This window comes from Salvelinus namaycush, chromosome 6 (assembly GCF_016432855.1).
Source record: "Salvelinus namaycush isolate Seneca chromosome 6, SaNama_1.0, whole genome shotgun sequence".
NCBI classification, from domain to species: Eukaryota; Metazoa; Chordata; class Actinopteri; order Salmoniformes; family Salmonidae; genus Salvelinus; species Salvelinus namaycush.
The window spans coordinates 26,877,841-26,904,298 of record NC_052312.1 but is presented as its reverse complement, the minus strand read 5'-3'; the positions used below and the strand labels follow the sequence as shown (position 1 = coordinate 26,904,298).

The window sequence follows — 26,458 nt, the reverse complement described above, 5'->3', positions numbered from 1 at the left end:
ATATAAAAAGGGTCAGCAGGGTCGCCCGATTTAAAGATGCCCGTTATTATGGCCGACTTCCATACCCTTGGAAACACCCCCAGACCAATAGATGTGTTGGTGAACTTAGTAATAGGGCCAATGAGTGTCTCTTTGTAGTTTTTAAGAAAGGTAGAGTCCAGCCCAAACACATCTTTGGCTTTAGAGTTCTTTAGTGAGCTAATCACCTTGTTCATCTTTGACTCAGAAACCTCCCTTATGTTGAAGACAGGTTGAGCGTCATTTACTAGCACTGAGCCCAAGAAACCAATGGAGGGGTTCTGTGTCAGTACCCTGACAGTCAATAAAGTAGGAATTGAAGGCTATTGCTATTTCGACTGCATCCTGTGTTAGATTGTTATTCACCATGATTTCTCGTCTTTTTGCAGTGTTACTATGGTCTTTCCCTATTAACTTTTTTAGATTCTCCCAGATCAATTTAGAATTTCCCTTTGCATCACCAAGTATGTTAATAAAAGAAGTTTGCCTTGGCCTGTCTGATTTCTTTCATCACCTTATTTATCAACATGGTAAACCTACATCTGTCATGCTCTAATTTGGATTTAGGGCTGTTTTTAGAGCATAATCTTGTTCTTTCATCAATTTCTAGATTTCTCCATTTAGCCAAGGAAGAGTGCTCTTTTGGCCAGGTTTGGATTTGATTTTCTTTAGGAAACCGTTTGAGGGTTTTCCTACTTGTCTTCATAATTAATATTAAAATCTCCCATTAAGATGACATCTTTCCCAAAATCACATTCCCTAACATGCTGACCAGACCGGACACGTCGCGTGCGCGAGCGTCGCAAAATAAATTTAGAAACCCATGTTATTCAATTATTGCACCCACACTGCTTGCGCGTGCCATCGAGCGTCTGCGACACCAAGGGCTAAAATAGATGTCGTTCCTATTTCTGACGCAGATCGCGCTGCAAGTCCTGCCTCTCCCATCTCCTCATTGGTTTATAGAAGCAGGTATCTACGTGCCATCTCCTCATTGGTTTATAGAAGCAGGTACCCACGTCTCCTCATTGGTTATACCCACATGGGTGATAGAAAGACGAAAACCGTTTTGCCGGTAGTTGTGGTAATACAATGAAAGTTTAGATGCGATCACCATATAATTTAAACGATGAAAAAGCCTGGAAGGAGGAGAGATGACTAGAAACGATTCGGTTGGCCGTTTTATATGTGGATTAATTGTCGGAGTAGAGATCCTTGTCCATTTCAGGTAAAATAACAACTCAATGTTTATATCCCAGGACAAATTAGCTAGCAACAGCAAGCTAGCTAAACAGGACATATTAACGTTAGCTAGCAAGTGCAGGCTAACTTCTAAAATACCATACATGTTTAAGCTTTTCGACCTGTCCCCACATTAATGTCATAGGTTCAGAGATTGTTTTGATATTTTAACCTGCGTGTCGTGATCGCGTTTGGTGTGGGGGGGCAAAATAAATTTATGCACGATAGCGCACGCGCGCAGCCGGTTTGGGCAAGGTGTAAGCATGTTATTAAATTGATCAAAAACACATTTTTGGTGGAAGGTGGTCTATACATTCCAATAAGGGTAAAAGACATTTGGGGAGACAGTGTAACGTTCAGGCCAATATATTCTAGTTCATTATCACATGACCACTCAATTTGTTTACATCGGATATATTATTTTATGTAAATCATCAGACCCCCTCCTCTTCCTTCAGTCCTGTCTCCTGAAAACATTGTAGCCAGGCACAATCAAAGCAGCATATGGAGAGTTTTTATGGAGCCATGTCTTTGAAAGTCTGTGAGAAGATGTTTAATTTTATCACTTTTTGGAATGACACTACGAATGTTCAATTGCCCCCCTAGTAGTTCCTTGGGCTTAGCTCGTGGGTCCCAGATCACTCGAGAGTGAGTGACACATAGAAAACACAGAACATTTTACTTTTTTCAGACGGCTGGGTTTAGGCCGTTTTGTTTAGTTTTGATTAGGGGCAGTTCGGTAGCGCAATTAACAATCCCTCCCGCTTGCACTGGATGCGGGGAACTAATTAAAACAGCTTGCATACCAGAAGCAAAGTCAGGGATCGCATATAGCGACTTGGGTATGTTTGAAGAGTCAAAATCTATCCTGGAGCCGGGTGAGTCGAGAGAAACCATGGGACCATAGCACTCAACCACTTCCGCAGCGGCGACGATCAGTGGATGAGGCCATCCACTGCTTTCCACTCCGGTGAGTATCGCTGGCTCGGTGATGTTAGGTCCAGGATTGAGTCGCACATCCCCGGAGAGCAGGAGGGTAGTGAACAGGTAGTTTAACAGTTTCTGATAAATGTTGGACTTGTGTTTGTTACGCCTAAGCGGGTCAGTGGAATAGGGAGCGAGGTAGACTTGGACATTATTCAGAACATTATGGTATGCTGTGTACTGTCCGCTCCCGTGGAACGGTGAACCAATGTGTTTGGTGTTGATATTCTCCAGCAGTAGATTGATTGTGTCATCCCAGAAACAACGCACTGAGATTATCAGTAGAGCAGCTACATAACTGACAATCATGGCAATGTACTGGAGATAAAACACAATATTGCGCTTTAAATCTTTGCATGAGTTACTTAGCTGGGGTCGGCGTACACCTGATGTTTTTGATAAAATAACAGCATTCGTATGAGAAGTGGCACCTGCCGCACCACCCTCCCTTCCGTCTGCCATTTCCATATGCAGAATAGGGTGAAAGATGTGATGTACACAGTGTACAAAACATTATGAACACCTTCAGAATATTGAGTTGCACCCTCTTTTGCCCTCAGAACAGCCTCAATTCATCGGGACATGGACTCTACAAGGCATCGGAAGTGTTCCACAGGGATGTTGGCCCATGTTGACTCCAATGATTCCAAACAGTTGTCAGGTTGGCTGGAAGGCACCTACAACTAGTGATGTTACGTTTGATACCAGAGCTCCGATGCTTCTTCGCCACACAACTCCCTGATCTAGACAGACTTATCTTTTTGGGAAGCTGTGTCCAGGTAGTGCTTGTACAGGCAGACCCTCTATGGGAATGAAATTATGTCAGCGATGTCTAGCATCTGAAACCTTGTCCCAACTGAATATGAACGCTCCTTGGCGTCAACAACACCCGGCTCCAGAGCATCTGTAAAACAGGGAAAGCTGTAAAACAGGGAAATCAACAAAACAGTTAAGACATTACAACCTTGCATAACATAATTTCCCCTCCCAAGTTTAGATAATAAGTATAACCTCCTACAATGCAATGACATTTATATTCACCTGAAGTGCTGGTACTGCTTGATCTGTGGCAGCGGCCTGAAGTACGGAGTCAGGTGTTGTTGCCAGTGATAGCTTTCCACCTGCATCATACCATCTTCCAGGCCAACCAGATGTGTGATGTTGACCCTTGTCACAGAGCTGTCCTTAACCACACCAGCAATCTCTGACAAAGTGTTCACTCTGGTCTGTCTGAAGCACTGCTTGATGAGGCCGAAGCACCAGTTGGTGTGGCCTGTGATCAGGAAGTAAAGGTCTAGATGGTGGTGGAGGTTGTGCATGGTTTGCCAGGCACAATAGCAGAGCACAAACTTGTTCTTGTTTTTGTCCACTGCAAAACACCAACAACTTCGTAGTTAGTGAATAAATGGTGCTTGTTGTTGATGATTGCGCTTTTGCTTTTGCTGGATGACATGCCTTCATCAATCAAGTAGTTGACTTGTTGTGGTATTCATTCACAGCAGAGACCAAACCAGCCACATTTGTGAGGAGTTAAAAGGTAGATGGGACCTGGCTGCATATGTTCAGAAGGATAGTGCACCAGTAAACAACAACAAAAGAACATAAGAGAAAATATAATGAATTGTCACATCCCTGTCAGTCTGTCTTTACAAAGATCATTGAAAGATGTGTGCCTACTTCCCATTTATATGTCTGTATATATATATATATATCATCTGTATATATGTGTGTTTATATATATATATATATATACACACACAACAGTATGTGGACACCCCTTCAAATCAGTGGATTCGGCTACTTCAACCACACCCGTTGCTGACAAGTGTATAAAATTGAGCACACAGCCATGCAAACTCCATAGACAAGCATTGGCAGTAGAATTGCCTTACTGAAGAGCTCAATAACTTTCAACATGGCACCGTCATAGGATGCCACCTTTCCAACAAGTCAGTTCATTAAATGTCTGCCCTTCTAGAGCTTCCCCAGTCAATTAAGTGCTTTATTGTGAATTGGAAACGTCTAGGAGCAACAACGGCTCAGCTGTGACGAGGTAGACCACACAAGCTCACAGAACTGGACCGCCGAGTGCTGAAGCGCGTAGCGCGTAAACATTGCCTGTCCTCGGTTGCAACACTCTCTACCGAGCTTCTGGAAGCAACGTCAGTACAAGAACTGTCCGTCGGGAGATTCATGAAACAGGTTTCCATGGCCGACCAGCCGCACACAAGCCTAAGTTCACTATGCGCATTGCCAAGCATCGACTCGAGTATATGGTGTAAAGCTTGCGCCGCCATTGGACTCTGGAGCAGTGGAAACGTGTTCTCTGGAGTGATGAATCACGCTTCACCATCTGGCAGTCTGACAGATGAATCTGGGTTTGGCGAATGTCAGAAGAACGCTACCTGCTCAAATGCATAGTGCTAACTGTAAAGTTTGGTGGAGGATGAATAATGGTCTGGGGCTGTTTTTCATGGTTTGGGCTAGGCCCCTTAATTCTAGACGATTCTGTGCTTCCAACTTCGTGGCAACAGTTTGGGGAAGGCCTTTTCTAATTTCAGCATGACAATGCCCCCGTGCACAAAGTGAGGTCCATATAGAAATGGTTTGTCGAGATCAGTGTGGAATAACTTGACTGGCCTGCACAGAGCCCTGACCTCAACCCCATTGGGATTAATTGGAACGCCGACTGCGAGCCAGGCCTAATCGCCCAACATCATTGCCCAACCTCACCAATGCTCTTGTAGCTGAATGGAAGCAAGTCCCCGCAGCAATGTTCCAATATCTAGTGGAATGCCTTATCGAGTGACAGCACGAGCTGATTTCCATATTTTTGCAATATGTCCCTATAACAATGTTAAATAAGACATTTGGGTTTTTGAACTAACAGTGATGGGCGCTGCACACTTAAGCAGACCGGGATCCAATTTATCTGGTGTATTCATTAGAATAACATCAATCAGAGTTGATTTTGAAAGATTGGGCCATTCAGGCTTAGTCACCAGCCGGGTTCGGTTTAGATCATTACACATCTTTTAGATTGTCTGAAGCCTGCATTTTCCAATCATAGTTAGGTCACCCAGGATAATAACTTCTGATTTAGTAAAAGATAACAAACAAGTTAAAGCCTTGTTTGTTAAAGCCTTGAACCATATAACAGTTATGGATACATTTTTCCCAAGACAAAGGCTGGCTATAGTAGTAAAAGTTTTGGGCAAGGGAAATTAATTTCAGTAAAGAGACAGATTTTAAAAATATTATAAGAATGGCCACATTATTAACCCTTTTTTTGTTGTTGTATTTTATCGACTTTTTCTCCACAATTTTGATCTTGTCTCATTGCTGCAACTCCCCAACGGGCTCTGGAGGCGACAGTCGAGTCATGCGTTTTCCGAAATATGACCTGCCAAACCGCGCTTCTTAACACCCGCCCACTAAACCTGGAAGCCAGCAGCCCTAATGTGTCAGAAGAAACACCATTCAACTGACTACCGAGGTCAGCCTGCAGGCACCCTGCAGGCACCCTGCGACAAGGATTCGCTAGAGCACAATGAGCCAAGTAAAGCCGCCCTGGTCAAACACTCCCCTTACCTAGACGATGCTGGTACAATTGTGCGCCGCCCTATGGGACTCCCGATCACAGCCGGTTGTGACACAGCCAGGGAACAAACCCGGGTCTGTAGTGATGCCTCTAGCACTGCGATACAGTGCTTAAGATCGCTGCGACACTCGGGAGGCCCGTCACTTGTTTTTTTGCTTGTGTAAAGTCACTTCACTCCAAGAAACACGCTTCCTAATCAAGAATAAAATGATTGTGTGAGATAGAGAGCAAGAACATGGGGATTTGGTGTCTGCAATTACATGACATAAGGAAGAGGCTATTTTTGTGCCACTAGTTAGTTGTTCAAAGATGCATTTTTAATACTAGTTTCGATCTGCTCGACACAGGGCTAATATTGCTAGGCATGATGACATGTTCTTTGAAGACTAAAGGAGAAACCCAAGCATTAATTAACTAATAACTGTCATCTGGATGATTTCAGAGCTGGACCCAAGCTGCCCCAAAAATTAATAACTTGCATTAATAAAACCATCAGGGCAACCGCAAATTCATTATGAGAGGATAAATCATCATCCCCTGACCATGGCTTTAAGTACACCCGGGGAAGCTTGCAAAACCATGCATTATTTTTTTTTTTTCAGTTGCTACCTTGCGCTTAATTAATGATACTTGATATAATTAGTTTGAGATTCTTGTTTGGTGATATCCTTGGAACTGCTGAGTGTCCCGCTGGTAACATTAATGAATTTCACCCAGGTATAATATCAACAACATTTAACCAATATTGTTGATATTATACCTGGGCGAAATTAATTAATGTTACCATGTATATCAGAATGAAATATGTTAAATGTTTTACTCGCTAAGAATAAGGCTTTGATGACAGCAAATGAGCGTACAGTGCATTCGTAAATGTATTCAGATCCCTTGACTTTTTCTACATTTTGTTACGTTACACCTTATTCTAAAATTGATTGTTTTTAAATTATCAAATTAATCTACACACAATACCCCATAATGACAAAGCAATAACAGGTTTTCAGAAATGTTAGCAAATTTACTAAAATAAAAAAAAACTATATTCTGTCATGATTACTACAAGTTTAGATAGCTGGATAGACTATCTATCAATCAAAAAATTGTTAGATGGCATGGCAAATTGAGTGATTGACATAGCAAGACAAGACGTGACACTTGGCATTCAGGCCAAAGAGTTCAATCTTTGTTTCATCAGACCAGAGAATCTTGTTTCTCATGGTCTGAGAGTCTTTAGCTAACTTTTTTGCAAACTCCAAGCGGGCTCTCATGTGCCTTTTACTGAGGAGTGGCTTTCATCTGGCATCTCTACCGTAAAGGCCTAATTGGTAGAGTGTTGCAGGGATGGTTGTCCTTCTGGAAGGTTCTCCCATCAAAGACTGACCATTGGGTTCTTGGTCACCTCCCTTGACCAAGACCCTTCTCCCCTGATTTCTCAGGTTGGCCGGGCGGCCAGCTCTAGGAAGAGTCTTGGTAGTTCAATACTTCCATTTAAGAATGATGGAGGCTGCCTCCTGAGTGGTGCAGTGGTCTAAGGCATCACTACAGACCCAGGTTCGATCCTGGGCTGTGTCGCTGCCGGCCGCAACCCGGAGACCCATGAGGCGGCACACAATTGGCCCAGCGTCGTCCGGATTAGGGGAGGGTTTGGTCGGCCGGGATGTCCTCATCCCATTGCGCTCTAGCGACTCCTGTGGCGGGCCCGGCACATGCACGCTGACAAGGTAGCCAGTTGTATGGTGTTTCCTGCGACACATTGGTGCTGCGGGCTTCCGGGTTAGGCGAGCAGTGTGTCAAGAAGAAGTGTGGCTTGGCTTGGCAGGCTCTCCCGAGTCCGTACGGGAGTTGCAGCGATGGGAGAAGACTGTAACCAACAATTGGATATCACGAAATTGGTGAGAAAAAGGGGTGAAAGTAAAAAATAAATAAAACAATAAATAATACATTAGAATGATGGAGCCTACTGTGTTTTTGGACCTTCAATGCAGCAGACATATTTTGGTACCTTTCCCCAGATCTGTGCCTCGACACAATCCTGTCTCGAAGCTCTATGGACAATTCCTTCGACATCATGGCTTGGTTTTTGTTCTGACATGCACTGTCAACTGTGGGAGCTTATATAGACAGGTGTGTTCCTTTCCAAATCATGTCCAATCAATTTAATTTACCACATGTCGACTCCAATCAATTTGTAGAAACATCTCAAGGATGATCAATGGAAACAGGATGCACCCGAGTTCAATTTTGAGTCTCATAGCGAAGTGTCTGAATGTACAGTGGGGCAAAAAGGTATTTAGTCAGCCACCAATTGTGCAAGTTTTCCCACTTAAAAAGATGAGAGAGGCCTATAATTTTCATCATAGGTACACTTCAACTATGACAGACAAAATGAGAAAAAGAAATCCAGAAAATCACATTGTAGGATTTTTAATGAATTTATTTGCAAATTATGGTGGAAAATAAGTATTTGGTCACCTACAAACAAGCAAGATTTCTGGCTCTCACAGACCTGTAACTTCTTTTTTAAGAGGCTCCTCTGTCCTCCACTCGTTACCTGTATTAATGGCACCTGTTTGAACTTGTTATCAGTATAAAAGACACCTGTCCACAACCTCAAACAGTCACACTCCAAACTCCACTATGGCCAAGACCAAAGAGCTGTCAAAGGACACCAGAAACAAAATTGTAGACCTGCACCAGGCTGGGAAGACTGAATCTGCAATAGGTAAGCAGCTTGGTTTGAAGAAATCAACTGTGGGAGCAATTATTAGGAAATTGAAGACATACAAGACCACTGATAATCTCCCTCGATCTGGGGCTCCACGCAAGATCTCACCCCGCGGGGTCAAAATGATCACAAGAACGGTGAGCAAAAATCCCAGAACCACACGGGGGGACCTAGTGAATGACCTGCAGAGAGCTGGGACCAAAGTAACACAGTAACACACTACGCCGCCAGGGACTCAAATCCTGCAGTGCCAGACGTGTCCCCCTGCTTAAGCCAGTACATGTCCAGGCCCATCTGAAGTTTGCTAGAGAGCATTTGGATGATCCAGAAGAAGATTGGGAGAATGTCATATGGTCAGCAGTCAAAAGTTGAGGACACACCTAGTCATTCAAGGGTTTTTCTTTATTTTTCATATTTTCTACATTGTAGAATAATAGTGAAGACATCAAAACTATGAAATAACACATGTGGAATCATGTAGTAAACAAAAAAAAGTGTTAAACAAATATAAATATATTTTGGATTTAAGATTCTTCAAAGTCTCCACCCTTTGCCTTGATGACAGCTTTGCACACTCCTCTCACACCCGGCTTCCTGAGGTAGTCACCTGGAATGCATTTAAATTAAAGGGTGTGCCTTGTTAAAAGTTAATTTGTGGAATTGATTTCCTTCTTAATGTGTTTGAGCCAATCAGTTGTGTTGTGACAAGGTAGGGGTGGTACACAGACAATAGCCCAATTTGGTAAAAGACCAAGTCCATATTATGGCAAGAACAGCTCAAATAAGCAAAGAGAAACAACTGTCCATCATTACTTTAAGACATTAAGTCTAATACGGACAATTTCAATAACTTTGAAAGTTTCTTCAAGTGCAGTCGCAAAATGATGAAACTGACTCTCATGAGGACCACCACAGGAAATGAAGACCCAAAGTTCTCTCTGCTAAAAGATACCGATAAGAAGAAGAGACTTGCTTGGGGGAAGAAACACGTGCAATGGACATTAGACCGGTGGAAATCCTCACTGTGTCTTTGTGAGACGCAGAGTAGGTGAACAGATTATCTCCGCATGTGTGGTTCCCACCGTGAAGCAGGGAGGAGGAGGTGTGGGGGTGCATTGATGGTGACACTGTCTGTGATTTATTTAGAATTCAAGGCACACTTAACCAGCATGGCTACCACAGCATTCTGCAGCGATACACCATAACATCTGGTTTGCACTTAGTTGGACTATCATTTGTTTTTCAACAGAACAATGACCTAACACACCTCCAAGCTGTGTTATGGCTATTTGACCAAAAAGGAGAGTGATGGAGTGCTGCTTCGGGTGACCTGGCCTCCACAATCACCCGACCTCAAACCAATTGAGATGGTTTGGGATTAGTTGGACCACAGAGTGAAGGAAAAGCAGCCAACATGTGCTCAGCATATGTGGGAAGTTCTTCAAGAGTCTTCAAGAGTCAATCAAGACTGTTGGAAAAGCATTCCAGGTGAAGCTGGTTGAGAGAATGCCAAGAGTGTGTAAAGCTGTCATCATGGCAAAGGGTGGCTACTTTGAAGAATCTTAAATACATTTTGATTTGTTTAACACTTTTTTGGTTACTACATGATTCCAAATGTGTTGTTTCATAGTTTATGTCTTCGCTATTATTCTACAATGTAGAAAATAGTACAAATTAACAAAAACCCTTGAATGACTAGGTGTGTCAAATTTTACTGGTACTGTATGTTCTCTCTGCTCCATGGCAAAATGAGTAGAATTGCATACAATTTGTTTTAAAAATTGCAACATTTTCTCTATCCCCTTGGCAGAATGTGTAGAATTGCAAGACATTAACTTGAAAATGTATTTTTTCGCTCCGCCAACAAGAGGGGGGCCTCTAAAATGTTTTGTCATGAGTGTGATTGCAGTAGTTTATTTAAAAGTCCTGCCCTCAGTATATGTCACGGCCGTCGAAAGAACTGGACCAAGGTGCAGCGTGGTGAGCGTACATATTCCTTTTATTTAGGTGACGCCAACAAAAACAATAAACAATACAAAAACGACCGTGAAGCTTAAGTGCTATGTGCCACAAACAAAGTTAACCTACCACAAAGAAAGGAGGGAAAAGGGATACCTAAGTATGGTTCCCAATCAGAGACAACGATAGACAGCTGTCCCTGATTGAGAACCATACGAAGAAATACAAAAACATAGAAAATATAACATAGAATGCCCACCCAAATCACACCCTGACCAAACCCAAAATAGAGACATAAAAAGCTCTCTAAGGTCAGGGCGTGACAGTATAAATGTCCTCATCTTTGGCATGCATTAAATCGTGAACATTCTATTTTTGTTGTCTAACATACTTAGTAGTCAAGCTTTTTGTGCTGAGAAGCCTTGTTAGTGCATAAGTCAAATTAGCTTTTGAATTTCCTGTATTTTTTGGCTTCAGACAAAAATGTAGTTTTTTGTGTTATATACATATGAAGTGGGTAAAATAGTATGCAAACATAAAAACACTACTATTTTAATGTTGTACATGGTTTAGTATAACTGTTAAGTTACTGCTGAACCTTTTAGAGGGAGGGAAAATGTATAAGCCAAGTTCAAACTAGGAGGAGTTGAACTTCTGACACAGAAGACCACTATTTACACTTGTAAATCCCAGAAATGTTTCATACACACAAAAAGCTTATGTCTCTCAAATTGTGTGTATTTAACAGCATGATCATTACACAGGTGATGGTGACAATAAAAGGCAGTTTTGCCTTTTTGTCACACAACACAATCTCTCACGTTTTGAGGAAACTTGCAATTGGCAAGCTGACTGGGGGAATGTCCACCAAAGCTGTTGCCAGATAAGTAAATGTTCATTTCTCTACCATAAGCCAACATTGTTTTAGAGAATTTGGCAGTACGTCCAACCAGCCTCACAACCGCAGACCATGTCTAACCACGCCAGCCCAGGACCTTCATATCCGGCTTCTTCACCTGCGTGATCGTCTGAGACCTGCCAGCTGATGAAACTCTGGGTTTGCACAACCAAAAAAATTCTGCACAAACTGTCAGAAATCGTCTCAGGGAAGCTCTTCTGTGTGCTCGTCATCCTCACCAGGGTATTTCCCTGACTGCAGTTCGGCATCATAGTTGACTTCAGTGGGCAAATGCTCACCTTCAATATCCATTGGCACACTGGAGAAGTGTGCTCTTCACAGATGAATCTCAGTTTCAACTTTACCGGGCAGTTGGCAGCTTTTGAATTTCCTGTCATGTGGGCGAGTGGTTCGCTGATGACAATGTTGTGAACAGAGTGCCCCATGGTGGCGATGGAGTTATGGTATGGGCAGGCATAAGCTACTGACAACGAACACAATTGCTATTGATGGCAATTAAAATGCACAGAGATACCATAAGGAGATCCTGAGGCCCATTGTCATGCCATTCATCCACCGCCATTACCTCATATTTCAGCATGATAATGCACAGCCCCATGTCGCAATGATCTGTACACAATTCCTGGAAGCTGAAAATGGCCCACTTCTTCCATGGCCTGCATACTCACCAGACACAGTGAGAATGTTTGGATTGCTCTGGATGGACGTGTACGGCAGCATGTTCCAGTTCCTGCCAATATCCAGCTACTTTGCACAGCCATTGAAGAGGAGTGGGACAACATTCCACAGGCCACCATTCAACAGCCTGATAAACTCTATGCAAAGGAGATGTGTTGCGCTGCATAAGGCAAATGTTTTCTGATCCACACCCCAACAATTTTTTTTTAAAGGTATCTGTGACCCACAGATGCATACCTGTATTCCCAGGTATGTGAAATCCAGAGATTAGAGCCTAAATTAAATTATTTCAATTGACTGATTTCCTTGTATGAACTGTAACTCAGTAAAATCTTTGAAATTGTTGCGTGTTACATTTATATTTTTGTTTAGTATATATCACATGCCACAAACAATATCACCAATTTCACAGTTTGCTAAGAATATTCCTTCAAGAGTTCACAAGACATACTCAATGAATGTAAGCATAGAATGCAAATCTATTGCACACTTTTAACAGTAAAAAAACACTTTAGTATGTAATAGCTATTAAAGCCAAGATGTAACAGCCAAGATTTATCAGCCATTAAATACCAATATTCTTTCCCCCCTTTATACGCAAACATACACAGACATACAGAGCGGCAACAACTGCATTGTATAGCAGCTCTAACACTGCTATACAATTCATGATATTACTTTCAGAGCAAGCGGGCATAGTGGTTATTGCCAGGGTGATTGTGGCCTCCCACAGCTGTGAAATCCTGAAAGCAGAAGGCTCATGTGTTTTGGGAACAGGTGTAACAGTATGTGTGTACAATCTGCTGGGTGCTGCTCGCTATGTTTCAATTTCATTTTCTCTCTCTCTCACACACGCACACTTTATCTCCCTCTTTCTCATTCTGTATCTTACTCTTAATCTCTCTTTCTATCTCTCTCTTACGCAATTCAATTCACTCGGTTTCTCTGTCTCTGTGTCTCCCGGGTGGCGCAGTGGTCTAGGGCACTGCATCGCAGTGCTAGCTGTGCCACCAGAGTCTCTGGGTTCACGCCCAGGCTCTGTCGCAGCCGGCCGCAACCGGGAGGTCCGTTGGGCGATGCACAATTGGCATAGCGTCGTCCGGGTTAGGGAGGGTTTGGCCGGTAGGGATATCCTTGTCTCAGTATGTAAATGTAATAAAATGTATGCACTCTACTGTAAGTTGCTCTGGATAAGAGCGTCTGCTAAATGACTAAAATGTCAAATGTAATGTGTCTATTTCTCGCTCTCGCTTGCTCTGGGTCAGGGGATTAGCAGTAGAAGATAGAAATGTAATGTGGAATGCTGCTAGGATTCAGACCCTGCCTATCTCAAGGCCATCAGACTGTTAAACAGGAATCACTAACTCAGAGAGGCTTCTGCCCACATACAGACCTCAAATCATTGGCCACTTTAATAAATGGATCACTAGTCACTTTAAATAATGCCACGTTAATACTATTTACATATCTTACATTACTCATATCAAATGTATATACTGTATTTTATACCATCTATTGCACCTTGCCTATGCCGCTCGGCCATCGCTCATCCATATATTTATATGTACATATTCTCATTCACCCCTTTAGATTTTTGTGTATTAGGTTGTTGTTGGGGAATTGATAGATATTACTGCACTGTCGGAACTAGAAGCACAAGCATTTTGCTACACTCGCATTAACATCTGCTAACCATGTGTATGTGACCAAATTTCTTCAGCCTCCTGAGGTTGAAGAGGCGCTGTTGCGCCTTCTTCACCACACTGTCTGTGTGGGTGGACCATTTCAGTTTGTCTGTGATGTGTACGCCGAGGAACTTAACTTTCCAACTTCTCCACTACTGTCCCGTCGATGTGGATAGAGGGGGTGCTCCCTCTGCTGTTTCCTGAAGTTGACGATCATCTCCTTTGTTTTGTTTTCCTGACACCACACTCCGAGTCCCCTCACTTCCTTCCTGTCGGCTGTCTCATCGTTGTTGTGAAGCTGGAAGAAAATCACATTTAAATGTATATCAAACCATTTTTAAATGTTGACCCTGATGTCACACATTGGCCCCTTTATTTATAGAAAGACCCATATGCACTTTAAGAGGGGCGGCAGGTAGCCTAGTGGTTAGAGTGTTGAAATGTAAACATAGTTCCACATGACTCGCGGCAGAACAGACTGCTGCTTCATGAAAACTCATAATGTTGCTAGCGACTACAGTTACCTACTACTGCTAGCTAGCTTTTGATGGGCACATTCACATGCAGCATCCCATTCATTTCACATGAATTGTGACTGGCTCAGCCATCAAGCTAATGTTGAACACATTTAAGATAGTTTTCGTTGACATTGTCTAACTTCAGAAATACTGCTCATTGAAGTGAAATGATGTAGCTAAGACTTCCTCAGAAAAAAAGCTTAAACATTATTGATTTTCAATTTCAGGACTGCTTGTAGGTATTTAAAAAAATTATATATAAAAAAATATTTGATAAAACATTGAGTTTGGTCTTACTGCCATTAGCCCATAGAAACACATTGAATAACACATTCATACATGGCAGGCAAAAAATACTCACAAAAAAGGAACTGTTTTGAAGTATGTTACCTACAGTATGACATTGTTACCTATGGCATTCGCATTGGCTATGCAACGGCACCAATGCAATGCAATGCACTCTGTACTGAAGAGGCAGTTAAATTACACATTTCTCGAGGTTGTAATATCGCAAAAATATGATCAATGGCTCATTCGAGAGAAGACAACTTCCCGCGTTATGATATCGGCCAGTATTGAAATCTGACATGTATGATAGACTTTTCACAATCTGAAAGTCATATTCTTATTAACTTCCAGTATAGTGAGAACGGCTTTATCACAATTCTGCGTCATACCTGCCAAATTTCTGCTTGATACGGCAAAAGCTCAGATAAACATGAAATGACCCCGGGAATTAATACATTGCTCAGAGATGCACAAAAACAATATAACATTCAAAATGGGTGAATCTTTCCTTTAAGTGCTAAGACACGTCAATAGCATTTGCTAGCCGAGAGTACTTAGCACCTCTGATGAAAAATGTCGGCAGTCAGACGTTTACAGTAGGTGGTCCTTAAAAATCAGCACGCTGAAAGATCGGCAGATAAACGCTAGATACACATTCGGTGCGATGTGTGCGAGTCTTTTATTAAACAGGTGTCACGGTCGTGAGGAGAGACGGACCAAGGCGCAGCGTGATTGGAGTTCCAGATCTTTATTTTAGTGAAACTTTAAACAAAACAAGAAACAAACAACGACCGTGAAGTATCGTAGTGCTACATGCACTCACTCAAAACAATATCCCACAAAGCAGGTGGGAGAAAGGGCTTCCTAAATATGATCCCCAATTAGAGGCAACGATTACCAGCTGCCTCTAATTGGGAACCATACAACCCAGCCACATAGAAAATCAATGACTAGAACACCCCCCTAGTCACCCTCTGAACTAAACACCATAGAGAACCGAGAGCGTGACAACAGGTTGGTCATTCATGCTCGTTCAATGGCTTATTATTGCCAATTAAGATAAGAACAAACACATTTTTCTTTCCATAAAAATAACTCTTACATCTGTACACCAGATGTAAATAGTAAAGTGAGAGGCAAACTTCTCCACTGTAGCTACAGATCCTAAGCACGCCACCCAAATGAGCAGAATCTGAGGCCATTTTTGGAAAGAGGCGCTTACATCCCCAGAGGTCGTCCGGACAACAGATGTGTGTAATTGTTTTTACTCTTCCGGCTGAGCATTAATTGAGCTGTTCACAGAGGGTGCAAGAGGAGAGGCAAACTGAAAATGACTGTTATAAAAACAAATAAAAAATCACGGCATCCAAGCTGAAAAGAATAACACCAAGAAACAGGAAGAGAGTGTGCCCCTTTTCCAGTTGAGTTTGCATCTAAATTGTCTCTAAATACTTAATGAACCATGGCATGCTTGAGGTGTAGAAGATCCAAAGGCAATATTTTGGCACACCTCTGATTTAGGGTGGTTTGAACCCGAGGGCATTTAAATGAAAAATACAAATTGTAGAATAGAAAACTGAAGAATGGAAGCCCTGACCAGAAATGTTTTGTCCTTCTCTCTATGCAGGCTCGCCAGGAAAGCGGGGAAGAAGAGGCCGGAATGGTGAACCTGGTAAGTGTGCTCACTCACAGATCACTCGTAATCCAGTGGAGATTTACCCTCCACCAGAGTACGAATTACAGTTTTTCCACCTTTAAAAGTTGCAGCATACTGCGGCTCAGCTTGCATAGTGCCGCAGAATTCTATGGCACGTTATTTAAGTGTGAACCACTGGTACCATTAATGCTAGTTAGTGCTAGTTTGACCACCAGAGGGCATCTTTGAGAAGAATTTGGTAGCCTTCAATAATGGCTGTACTAGAGATTGCGGGCACGCGGGAGACCGGGTTCAATTCACCGACGGGGAGGAAGGAGTAGTAAATAAGAATTTGTTCTTAATGTACTTAACTGACTTGCCTTGTTAAATAAAGGTTACACTAAGAGCATAACATTTCAACACCCTAATTTTCTAATTCTAATACCTAAACGGAGACTTTCTGAAAATAAAAATCTCATTGATTTATCAAGACCAGTCCCCATGTTTGTCTCAGAGAAACGCGAAACGGTGCTAAAATAGTTGTAGGCTTTTGCTTCAAAACCTACTGCTTCTAACTTCAATATGCTCTTTAAATAAATAAGACCTACACCACTTTTAACAGCACATTACTCAACACTAGTGAGACTAATTTATTTATAGGCTGTTTTCAATTTGTCAATTTCAAATTATTTTCTAACATGTGTTCCACCTCATTCATTCATATAAAAGTAGTAATTTTTACTTTTGCGGACCAATTAATTTTTTTATAATTTCTGACCCTGACAAAATTCCCCAAACACTTCCCAGTTGTTAGTGCAGTTCAAGTCTACAGACATTTGCTCATCTCCCGTTCTGCACACACATGTTCATATTTTCCATCTGTTACCTGCATTGCAGTCATAGTTGTTTTCGTTACCAATAATAACTTTGGAGATGTGTGCGTTTCTATCAAAGTAAGTGCCTTATTACGTTATAATAGTTTCTGCATGTCTGTTATGTCGTTTCTACTGTAGCATAATGTTTTTTGTATATTCCTTATAACCACAGACACGTGAGGTAACGTTACTCATTTCAGAACCTTTATGGTGTTATACTCAATGCTTAGGTAGCAAGCTACATTCTTCTATTAGCTCTGGAAACAATGCTAATTGCATCAGAGAAGTATTAGCATGTGCTGTATTTTAAAGCTACCCTGGCCTTATGACTCACAAGTGGCGCAGCTGTAAGGAACAGTGTCTCAGTGCTAGAGGCATCACTACAGACACCCATGTTCAAATCCGGACTGCGTTTCTATCAAAGTAAGTGCCTTATTACGTTATAATAGTTTCTGTATGTCATGTTATACCGTTTCTACTATAGCTCACTGTGTCTATGGAGCATCATATATTTCTGTATATTCCTTATAACCGCGGAAACGCGAACTAACGTTACTAATTTCATAATGTTTATGGTGTTATATTCAATCGTGCTTATATAGCTAGTTACATTCTTCTATTAGCTCTGTAAAACAATGCTAATTGCGTCAGAGAAGTATTAGCATGTGCTGTATTTTGAAGCTACCCTGGCCTTATGACTCCCAAGTGGCGCAGCTGTAAGGAACAGCGTCTCAGTGCTAGAGGCGTCACTACAGACACCCATGTTCAAATCCAGACTGCGTTTCTATCAAAGTAAGTGCCTTATTACGTTATAATAGTTTCTGTATGTCGTGTTATACCGCTCCTACTGTAGCTCACTGTGTGTATGGAGCATAATATATTTGTGTATATTCCTTATAACCGCGGAAACGCGAGGTAACGTTACTAATTTCATAACCTTTATGGTCTTATATTCAGTCATGCTTATGTAGCTAGTTATATTCTTCTATTAGCTCTGTAAAACAATGCTAATTGTGTCAGAGAAGTATTGGCTTGTTGTATTTTGAAGCTACCCTGGAAAAATATCTTCTTATACCACCTCGTCGTTTTCTGAGTGCATTCCACAAAGCTGTTTATCATGTCTGCCCTATCCACTGCCCCCATTTTGAGGTTATAGTCAAGGACGCAGTCTGCTTTGATTTTTCTCTCTCCCGTCAGGTGGTCCACCTTCCCTGTGGCCGGCATGGTTGCTGTATGGACAGTGGAGAGGACATGGATGTCTCGTTTGTCATGCCACTTTACTGCCAGCTGTTGACATTTCTTATTTTGTATAACGGGTAATTTAGGATGGCAGTAGCATGGTTGATGAAATGCAGTCTTGGGAAAAGAGGGTGGCAAAGAAGGGAGTTGCAAACATAGGATATGTGCTCCAGTATTCTCTTATGGAGTTCTTCTTTACTATCCCCATGAGAAGGACTGTCACCAGGAAGTTATACATTTCACTAATTGTGGTTGTCCACCCCACTCCTGGCTCTCTCTTCTCCTGTAGCTCCAAGGCATAGCGATTGGTCTCTGCTTTGTCTCCCACCAGCTCCTCTGTCAGAAACAACTTGAAGCACTCTGCCTCAGATGGAAATGGGAAGGAGCGTTTCACTCCAGACTGGGACTCATCAAAGCAAACAGCAGGGCCAGGAGTGGTGAAATGGCTGGCAGCCTTCCAGCTACCACAGAACTCCTGTACTTCATCCATTGTCGGTCTGCCTCCATCACCACCAGCATCTTCAAAGGGAACTGGGACTTTGTCAGTGGTCAAGGGGTCCTCAGATTCAGGGTTCTCAATGGCTGGGGGGGCAGCTCCTCACGGTCAGAATCTGATTCCTGACTTTCAGACTCATTGTCAGAATGTTTTTAAATCTCCAGAATTTCCGCATTTGTGAGTTGTCTCCTTTTGAAAGACATTGCTAATGCTACAGCTTAGCTCACTAGCTACATACATAAACAACAACACTGAATGGCTCAGAGTGGGAGTGAGAGGTTACGTGATTAACTGCCTGCACGCGCCATTTGTATCAATAAATCACTATCAGAAAATATTTTGTGTGGTAATTATTGATATATTTACTGTATTATTCTCATGTTTTTCAATTACCGGTGATAAATCATGAATTCCGATTCTTGCATAGATTGTAAAGGCACATTGTGTGTGTAAAATACTTATTTGAAGGTTGTACTGATTATGATGAGCTAAGCTAATTCCAGCTATGTGTGTGGAGCCATGTTTGTTGACATACAATGCATTCTGGGTTTCACGTAATCATCTGTCAGACCAAAGATGCTGTAACAAAATAAGGTGAGTAAGGGTTCACTCATTTTTTGAGAACTTCACGAAGTGAATGGTGGGATGTGAACGATGGTAGACGACACACCCCTTCAACATGCATAGCTCACCCATGATGTGATTAATTATACATAGTAATTGCTATTAGCTAATTCATATTGTAGTTCATGTCAGCCGAGAGTTAGAAAATATGACCACTTGTGTTGCGTCAATCTTTCCTCAGTTAGCGCTAGGACAAATGTAGCCTACATTTTTCCGGTTAGGATGATTGTGTAATGCTATAGATACTTCTGTGAATATCTGAACATTGCATCCAAAAATAAACTGCTCACATTCTCTACATAACTTTGTAAGGACTGTGTTTGTGTAAATAGTTTTGTTGCGTCATTCACAACTGGCCGTTCTAATCTCACGGGTGTGATCGTACGCTTCAGGGACCACTGTAGAATGATCACACCCGTGTGATGGCACGTGTGTAGAGACAAACGATTGTGCATATTTTTTTGTCATAAAGTTAATTTACGAAAATCCCTATTTTGCCAGTTTTTTCTGTCATATCCAATACCAGGTGTATCAAACTCCATTCTGTGAATGATGCTGTGTCTGCATGTATGTATTACAATGATACACTTCAACAGTGTTTACCACTCCTGCTCCTAGGACATCAATGATTACACATTGTAACTATGCAATAGACTAGAAACATGATTTTGTAATTCATATATACAGAATAAAAAAACAGTACATCCTGCCAGCATGCCCACAAGCGTTCTGAATCACGCGTGGAAGAGAGCGAGGAATGAGATGGGAGTAACAATCCAGATTATTTGCTCTGAGACCTGCATAATAATGTAATGAAACAAGCAGGGAGCAGGTTTCGAAACCTCAACATTCTAGCCTGTCCAGGACGCTATCGACTGTGCCCAAATGTATTAATTGGGGTTGGGGCCAATTGTGGCTAAAAACACTATCAATTGGAATCTTTAACATGTGGAACGGGGACAAAGTATTATTATTAGTTTTTCACAAGAGTAGCAGGATGGGCTATTTGCTGAACAATTCAACCTTTACTAAAGAATTGTCTAATAGCCGAGCTAGGTGTGAAACCCCCCCCAACTTGCAAAATATTATTTGTATCTATCTTTCCACATCTACCTACACACGGTTAATGTTCTGAAAAAAATATATTTATCTTTATCACATCCGACCGTGATTGGGAGTGCCATAGGGTGGCGCACAATTGGTCTAGCGTGTTTGGCCGGGGTAGGACTTCATTGGCCCAGGGTAGGCTGGTGCTGGGGTAGGCTGGTGCTGAAAATATAGCTAGCTTGTTATGCAAGTATTGCACACCAACAGATGGAGAAAACCTACACCAGTCGAGCAATTCACTTCAACAATAATCTTCATTTTAATTTGATTTTACAAACAACAAGAGGGCTTAATTGGAGTGTATTTCTTCGGAGCCTAGACCTATATAAAATAACTTAACTGGCTGAGGTAGGCTATGAGGCTTACAATTGCAACTGGTCAAAAATGTAGCATCCTATATAAAACAATCATTTAAAGAAAAAAAGTCTGCACGTTTGAACTAAAACAATGTAACTAATAATTAAAAGAGCACATGTGTAAATCCCAAACTCTAAAAGTAATTGGAAAGGTAGATACAAATTATTTGTGACACAATAAAGAATGTAAACAAGATGTGAACATGATGCTGTGTTTTTATTTACAGTGGTGATGTACAACTGGAGGCATTTTGAAAACAGGTTTTCAATTACTTGTTTTTCACAACTGTAGCAGGTGTAGCCCATCATGCAAATGTTTCCTATTAGCAGGACAATATACTTTTTATAACCCGGCTACTGTTGTGAAAATCCCTCAACTTGCAATGTATTCGATGTTTAAGTAATCTCAAGTGTTACATTTCTCACTCAAAACAGCAGTACAGTATTTATTCAGCAACATCTTTATGCTTTTGTTAATGAAATAAAATAAAGAGAAAAAAGACATTCAAATGCGGATGTTTATATAAACTACATTTTAGTCGCACTTCCAGCCAGCTCCACGACCACAGGTAAAACCTTGCTGAGATGATCAATGTATTTGTTGCATTGTTTATATCATCAATTTCTCTAGCCAAAACATCTTTATGGCCTTGACCAGTTTATCTTTGGTTGTCGGCTTGGCAGAGTTACGGATGAATGTTTTCAGTTCATACCAAACAAGTTTGATCGTGTTTAAATCAGGAGACCTACTTGTAGAGATGAAAAAAATATTTTTAGATATACTGTAGGCCTACCGAAGGTGTTTTATTTATTTATTTTTATTTAACCTTTATTTTACTTTATAAAGGTCTACTTGCTCTGCTGGAGTCTTGACCCAGTTTATGCCCTCATTTGCAATGCAAACCCAGGCGGCAGTGTGTTTTGGGTCATTGTCTGTATTTGGAGAATAAAAAAATTAATTTAGCCTAACAGACAAAATTAGGTACAATGATAGAAATATACATGTAAATAGGCCTAAACGTAACAAAATATTGCTATAATCCTACTTTGAAGGAAACGATGTGTACCCAGAAACACTCTGACATAGGGTCCAGCATATCTTTTGATAATTTCTTCCTCAAAGAAATCATGAGCCATGATACCTGAAAAAGGAGGCAAGAGTGAATTATTGTGGAACACATAACAGCCAATGAGGTGTAGGCTACAATATTTCATGTACCTTTTGCTTTGTAAATAGCCAAATTTACCATCAAAAATCAAATATGGGCCTGGTCCCTGGCGAGAAATTGCCCCCCACACATGGAGTTTGAGCAGATGCTTGGGACTCGGCTCTCTTTATCGTCGTTTTTTTAAGCAAATTGTTCAAGGGCCATGGTTGATTCATCTGTGAAGATGACATTAATGAATGTCTCGCCAGCTTTGATCCAGGCCTGGGCCTGCAGGGCGCAAAGTTCTTTGTTTGTCAGACGAATCATTGGGCCGAAACTACAGAACAGTACAAAACAAGTCGAACACACATGGTTAATGTTCTGATAATACATACACTGCTCAAAAAAATAAAGGGAACACTTAAACAACACAATGTAACTCCAAGTCAATCACACTTCTGTGAAATCAAACTGTCCACTTAGGAAGCAACACTGATTGACAATAAATTTCACATGCTGTTGTGCAAATGGAATAGACAAAAGGTGGAAATTATAGGCAATTAGCAAGACACCCCCAAAAAAGGAGTGATTCTGCAGGTGGTGACCACAGACCACTTCTCAGTTCCTATGCTTCCTGGCTGATGTTTTGGTCACTTTTGAATGCTGGCGGTGCTCTCACTCTAGTGGTAGCATGAGACGGAGTCTACAACCCACACAAGTGGCTCAGGTAGTGCAGTTCATCCAGGATGGCACATCAATGCGAGCTGTGGCAAAAAGGTTTGCTGTGTCTGTCAGCGTAGTGTCCAGAGCATGGAGGCGCTACCAGGAGACAGGCCAGTACATCAGGAGACGTGGAGGAGGCCGTAGGAGGGCAACAACCCAGCAGCAGGACCGCTACCTCCGCCTTTGTGCAAGGAGGAGCACTGCCAGAGCCCTGCAAAATGACCTCCAGCAGGCCACAAATGTGCATACAGTAAAAACCAGCAGTCGATTTATTTAAGCATTATTTTTAGCATTATTAGGCCTGCATTAAAGTATCGTAGCCTACTGTACCTGTTCATTTTCCTGGACTTTTGAGTTTGGCGTAAAACAGGCATCTGATGATAGTGTTTGAGGATAGCGCTGTCCGTGACCAAAATCCCCAAGTCTACCAGTATTTTTGAAATGTCTCCAGTAGATTTTCCGTTCCTCCTGAAAGCCCTAATCTGCTCACTTAAATATATAGAGATCCTGGTCATGGTGCAACAGTATAATCAAAGTGAGGACAATCAGCAATCTGCTGTATACTTAAAGCCTATTGTAACCTGAAAGTCTTGCCTTTCCTTAACCCGCCCAAAACTCCACCCTTAACACAGTTATCAAAAATAATGATAAAAATACTCTTTCAAAATGCTGATGTTTATTTAGTTATGGATCCATAACGAATTACTTGTTCAAATATGCCATGATATTCTTGAGATATGTGGTGACTGAATATACACAAGTGATGTCTGCTTTTTTGCCTTTTTCTCACTCCAGGTTAAATTAAAACTAAATCGCCAAAATATAGTTACTTTTTAAACAAAGTGATTATTATCATTAACCTGTCTAGCCCCGGGGTTCCGCTAGCGGCCCACATTCCACTGAAAAGGCAGCGCGCGAAATTCAAAAAATATTTTTTAGAAATATTTAACTTTCACACATTAACAAGTCCAATACAGCAAATTAAAGATAAACATCTTGTGAATCCAGCCAACATGTCCGATCTTTTAAATGTTTTACAGCGAAAACACCACGTATATTTATGTTAGCTCACCACCAAATACAAAAAAGCACAGACATTTCTTTCACAGCACAGGTAGCTTGCACAAAACCGACCAAATAGAGATAGAATTAGTCACTAACCAAGAAACAACTTCATCAGATGACAGTCTTATAACATGTTATACAATAAATCTATGTTTTGTTCGAAAAATGTGCATATTTCAGGTATAAATCATAGTTTTACATTGCAGCTACAATCACAAATAGCACCGAAGCAGCTAGAATAATTACAGAGACCAACGTGAAATACCTAAATACTCATAAAACATTTATGAAAAATACATGGTGTACAGCAAATGAAAGACAAACATCTTGTGAATCCAGCCAATATTTCAGATTTTTTAAGTGTTTTACAGCGAAAACACAATATAGCATTATATTAGCTTACTACAGTAGCCAGCCACACAACTGCATTCATTCAACGCAACGGTAGCGATAGCGAAAAAACCAGCAAAAGATATACATTTATTCACTAACCTTCACAATCTTCATCAGATGACAGTCCTATAACATCATATTACACAATACATCTATGGTTTGTTCGAAAATGTGCATATTTAGAGCTGAAATCCGTGGTTATACATTGTGAAAACGTAGCAACTTTTTTCCAGAATCTCCGGATATATTTCTGACACTCACCTAATCTGACCAAATAACTCATCATAAACTTTACTAAAAAATACATGTTGGATAGCAAATGAAAGATACACTAGTTCTTAATGCAATCGCCGTGTTAGAATTCAAAAAATAACTTTAGTACGACTTACAGCTTACGTTATAGCGAGACAGCGCCCAAAATCAGGGCGGAAAATAATACTAAACATTTTCGACAGAAATACGAAATAACATCATAAATGGTTCCTACTTTTGCTGAGCTTCCATCAGAATCTTGTACAAGGGGTCCTTTGTCCAGAAGAATCGTTGTTTGGTTTTAGAATGTCCTTTTTTCCTGTCGAATTAGCAACCAAAGCTAGCCAAGTGGCGCGAAGCTGTCCATCTCCACCAAACGCAGAGAACAGAACACGCCAAAACTCCCGATAAACTTTCAATAATCTGATAAAACTATATTGAAAAAACATACTTTACGATGATATTATCACATTTATCAAATAAAATCAAAGCCGGAGATATTAGCCGTCTATAACGAAAGCTTTTCAGAAGGCAATCCAGAGTTCCTTCCCGCGCCTTGCTGAACAAAGGAAATTGGGGTCATGTCATTCCAAGAGCTCTCTTTTGACCTCAGATCAAGCTATTACACCCCATTTCACCTCTCACTGCCTGTTGACATCTAGTGGAAGGCGTATGAAGTGCATGTATATCCATAGATTTGAAGCAAATTAATAGGAAGGCCCTGGAACAGAGTCTCGATTTCAGATTTTTCACTTCCTAACAGGAAGTTTGCTGCAAAATGAGTTCTGTTTTACTCACAGATATAATTCAAACGGTTTTAGAAACTTGAGAGTGTTTTCTATCCAATAGTAATAATAATATGCATATTGTACGAGCAAGAATTGAGTACGAGGCAGTTTAACTTCTAGTTCCTCCCAAACCCGGATCCGGGAGCACCCCCACCAGTAAAAAAGCTGACTAGCATAGCCTAGCATAGCGTCACAAGTAAATACTAGCATCTAAATATCATTAAATCACAAGTCCAAGACACCAGATGAAAGATACACTTCTTGTGAATCCAGCCACCATTTCTGATTTTTAAAATGTTTTACAGGGAAGACACTATGTAAATCTATTAGCTAACCACGTTAGCAAAAGACACCGTTTTTCTTACTCCACCATTTTTTCACTCCATCAGTAGCTATCACCAATTCGACCAAATAAAGATATAAATAGCCACTAACCAAGAAAAAACTTCATCAGATGACAGTCTGATAACATATTTATTGTATAGCATATGTTTTGTTAGAAAAATGTGCATATTTCAGGTATAAATCATAGTTTACCATTGCAGCCACCATCACAACTCGACTAGAATAACTACAGAGAGCAACGTGTATTACCTAATTACTCATCATAAAACATTTCTTAAAAATACACAGCGTACAGCAATTGAAAGACACAGATCTTGTGAATCCAGACAATATTTCAGATTTTCTAAGTGTTTTACAGCGAAAACACAATATATCGTTATATTAGCATACCACATGTGCAAACATCACCCCAGCATTGATTCAAGGCAAAAAGAGCGATAATGTTATCACCACCAAAATATATAAATTTTTTCACTAACCTTCTCAGAATTCTTCAGATGACAGTCCTGTAACATCATATTACACAATGCATATAGAGTTTGTTCGAAAATGTGCATATTTAGCGGCACAAATCGTGCTTATACAATGAAAATAGTGTCCAACTACTCAAGCAATCTGTCCGGCGCCATCTTGGAAAGACACCTATTTTTATCGAAAACTATTCATAAACTTGACTAAAAAAATACAGGTTGGACAGCAATTGAAAGACAAATTAGTTCTTAATGCAATCGCTGAATTACATTTTTTAAATGAACCTTACTGCGCAATACAGGGTGCGCTAAAGCGAAGCTACC

At 41.0% G+C, this 26,458-nt stretch overlaps 1 protein-coding gene across 2 annotated transcripts in view; it reads left to right on the top strand.

The window, feature by feature from the left end:
* LOC120049311 (collagen alpha-1(XXV) chain-like) overlaps window positions 1-17,763 on the top strand; it is a 139,437-nt gene extending 121,674 nt beyond the window's left edge. The window contains exons 3-4 of one of the 2 annotated variants that reach the window (XM_038995562.1): window positions 16,245-16,289; window positions 17,441-17,763. In XM_038995562.1, coding sequence (XP_038851490.1) covers window positions 16,245-16,289; window positions 17,441-17,457 — 62 coding nt within the window. In that variant the 3' untranslated portion in view covers window positions 17,458-17,763. Of the gene's footprint in view, window positions 1-16,244; window positions 16,778-17,440 lie in introns of those variants that run through there. The other variant, XM_038995561.1, reaches the window with a different exon arrangement.
* Window positions 17,764-26,458: the final 8,695 nt, after the last annotated feature.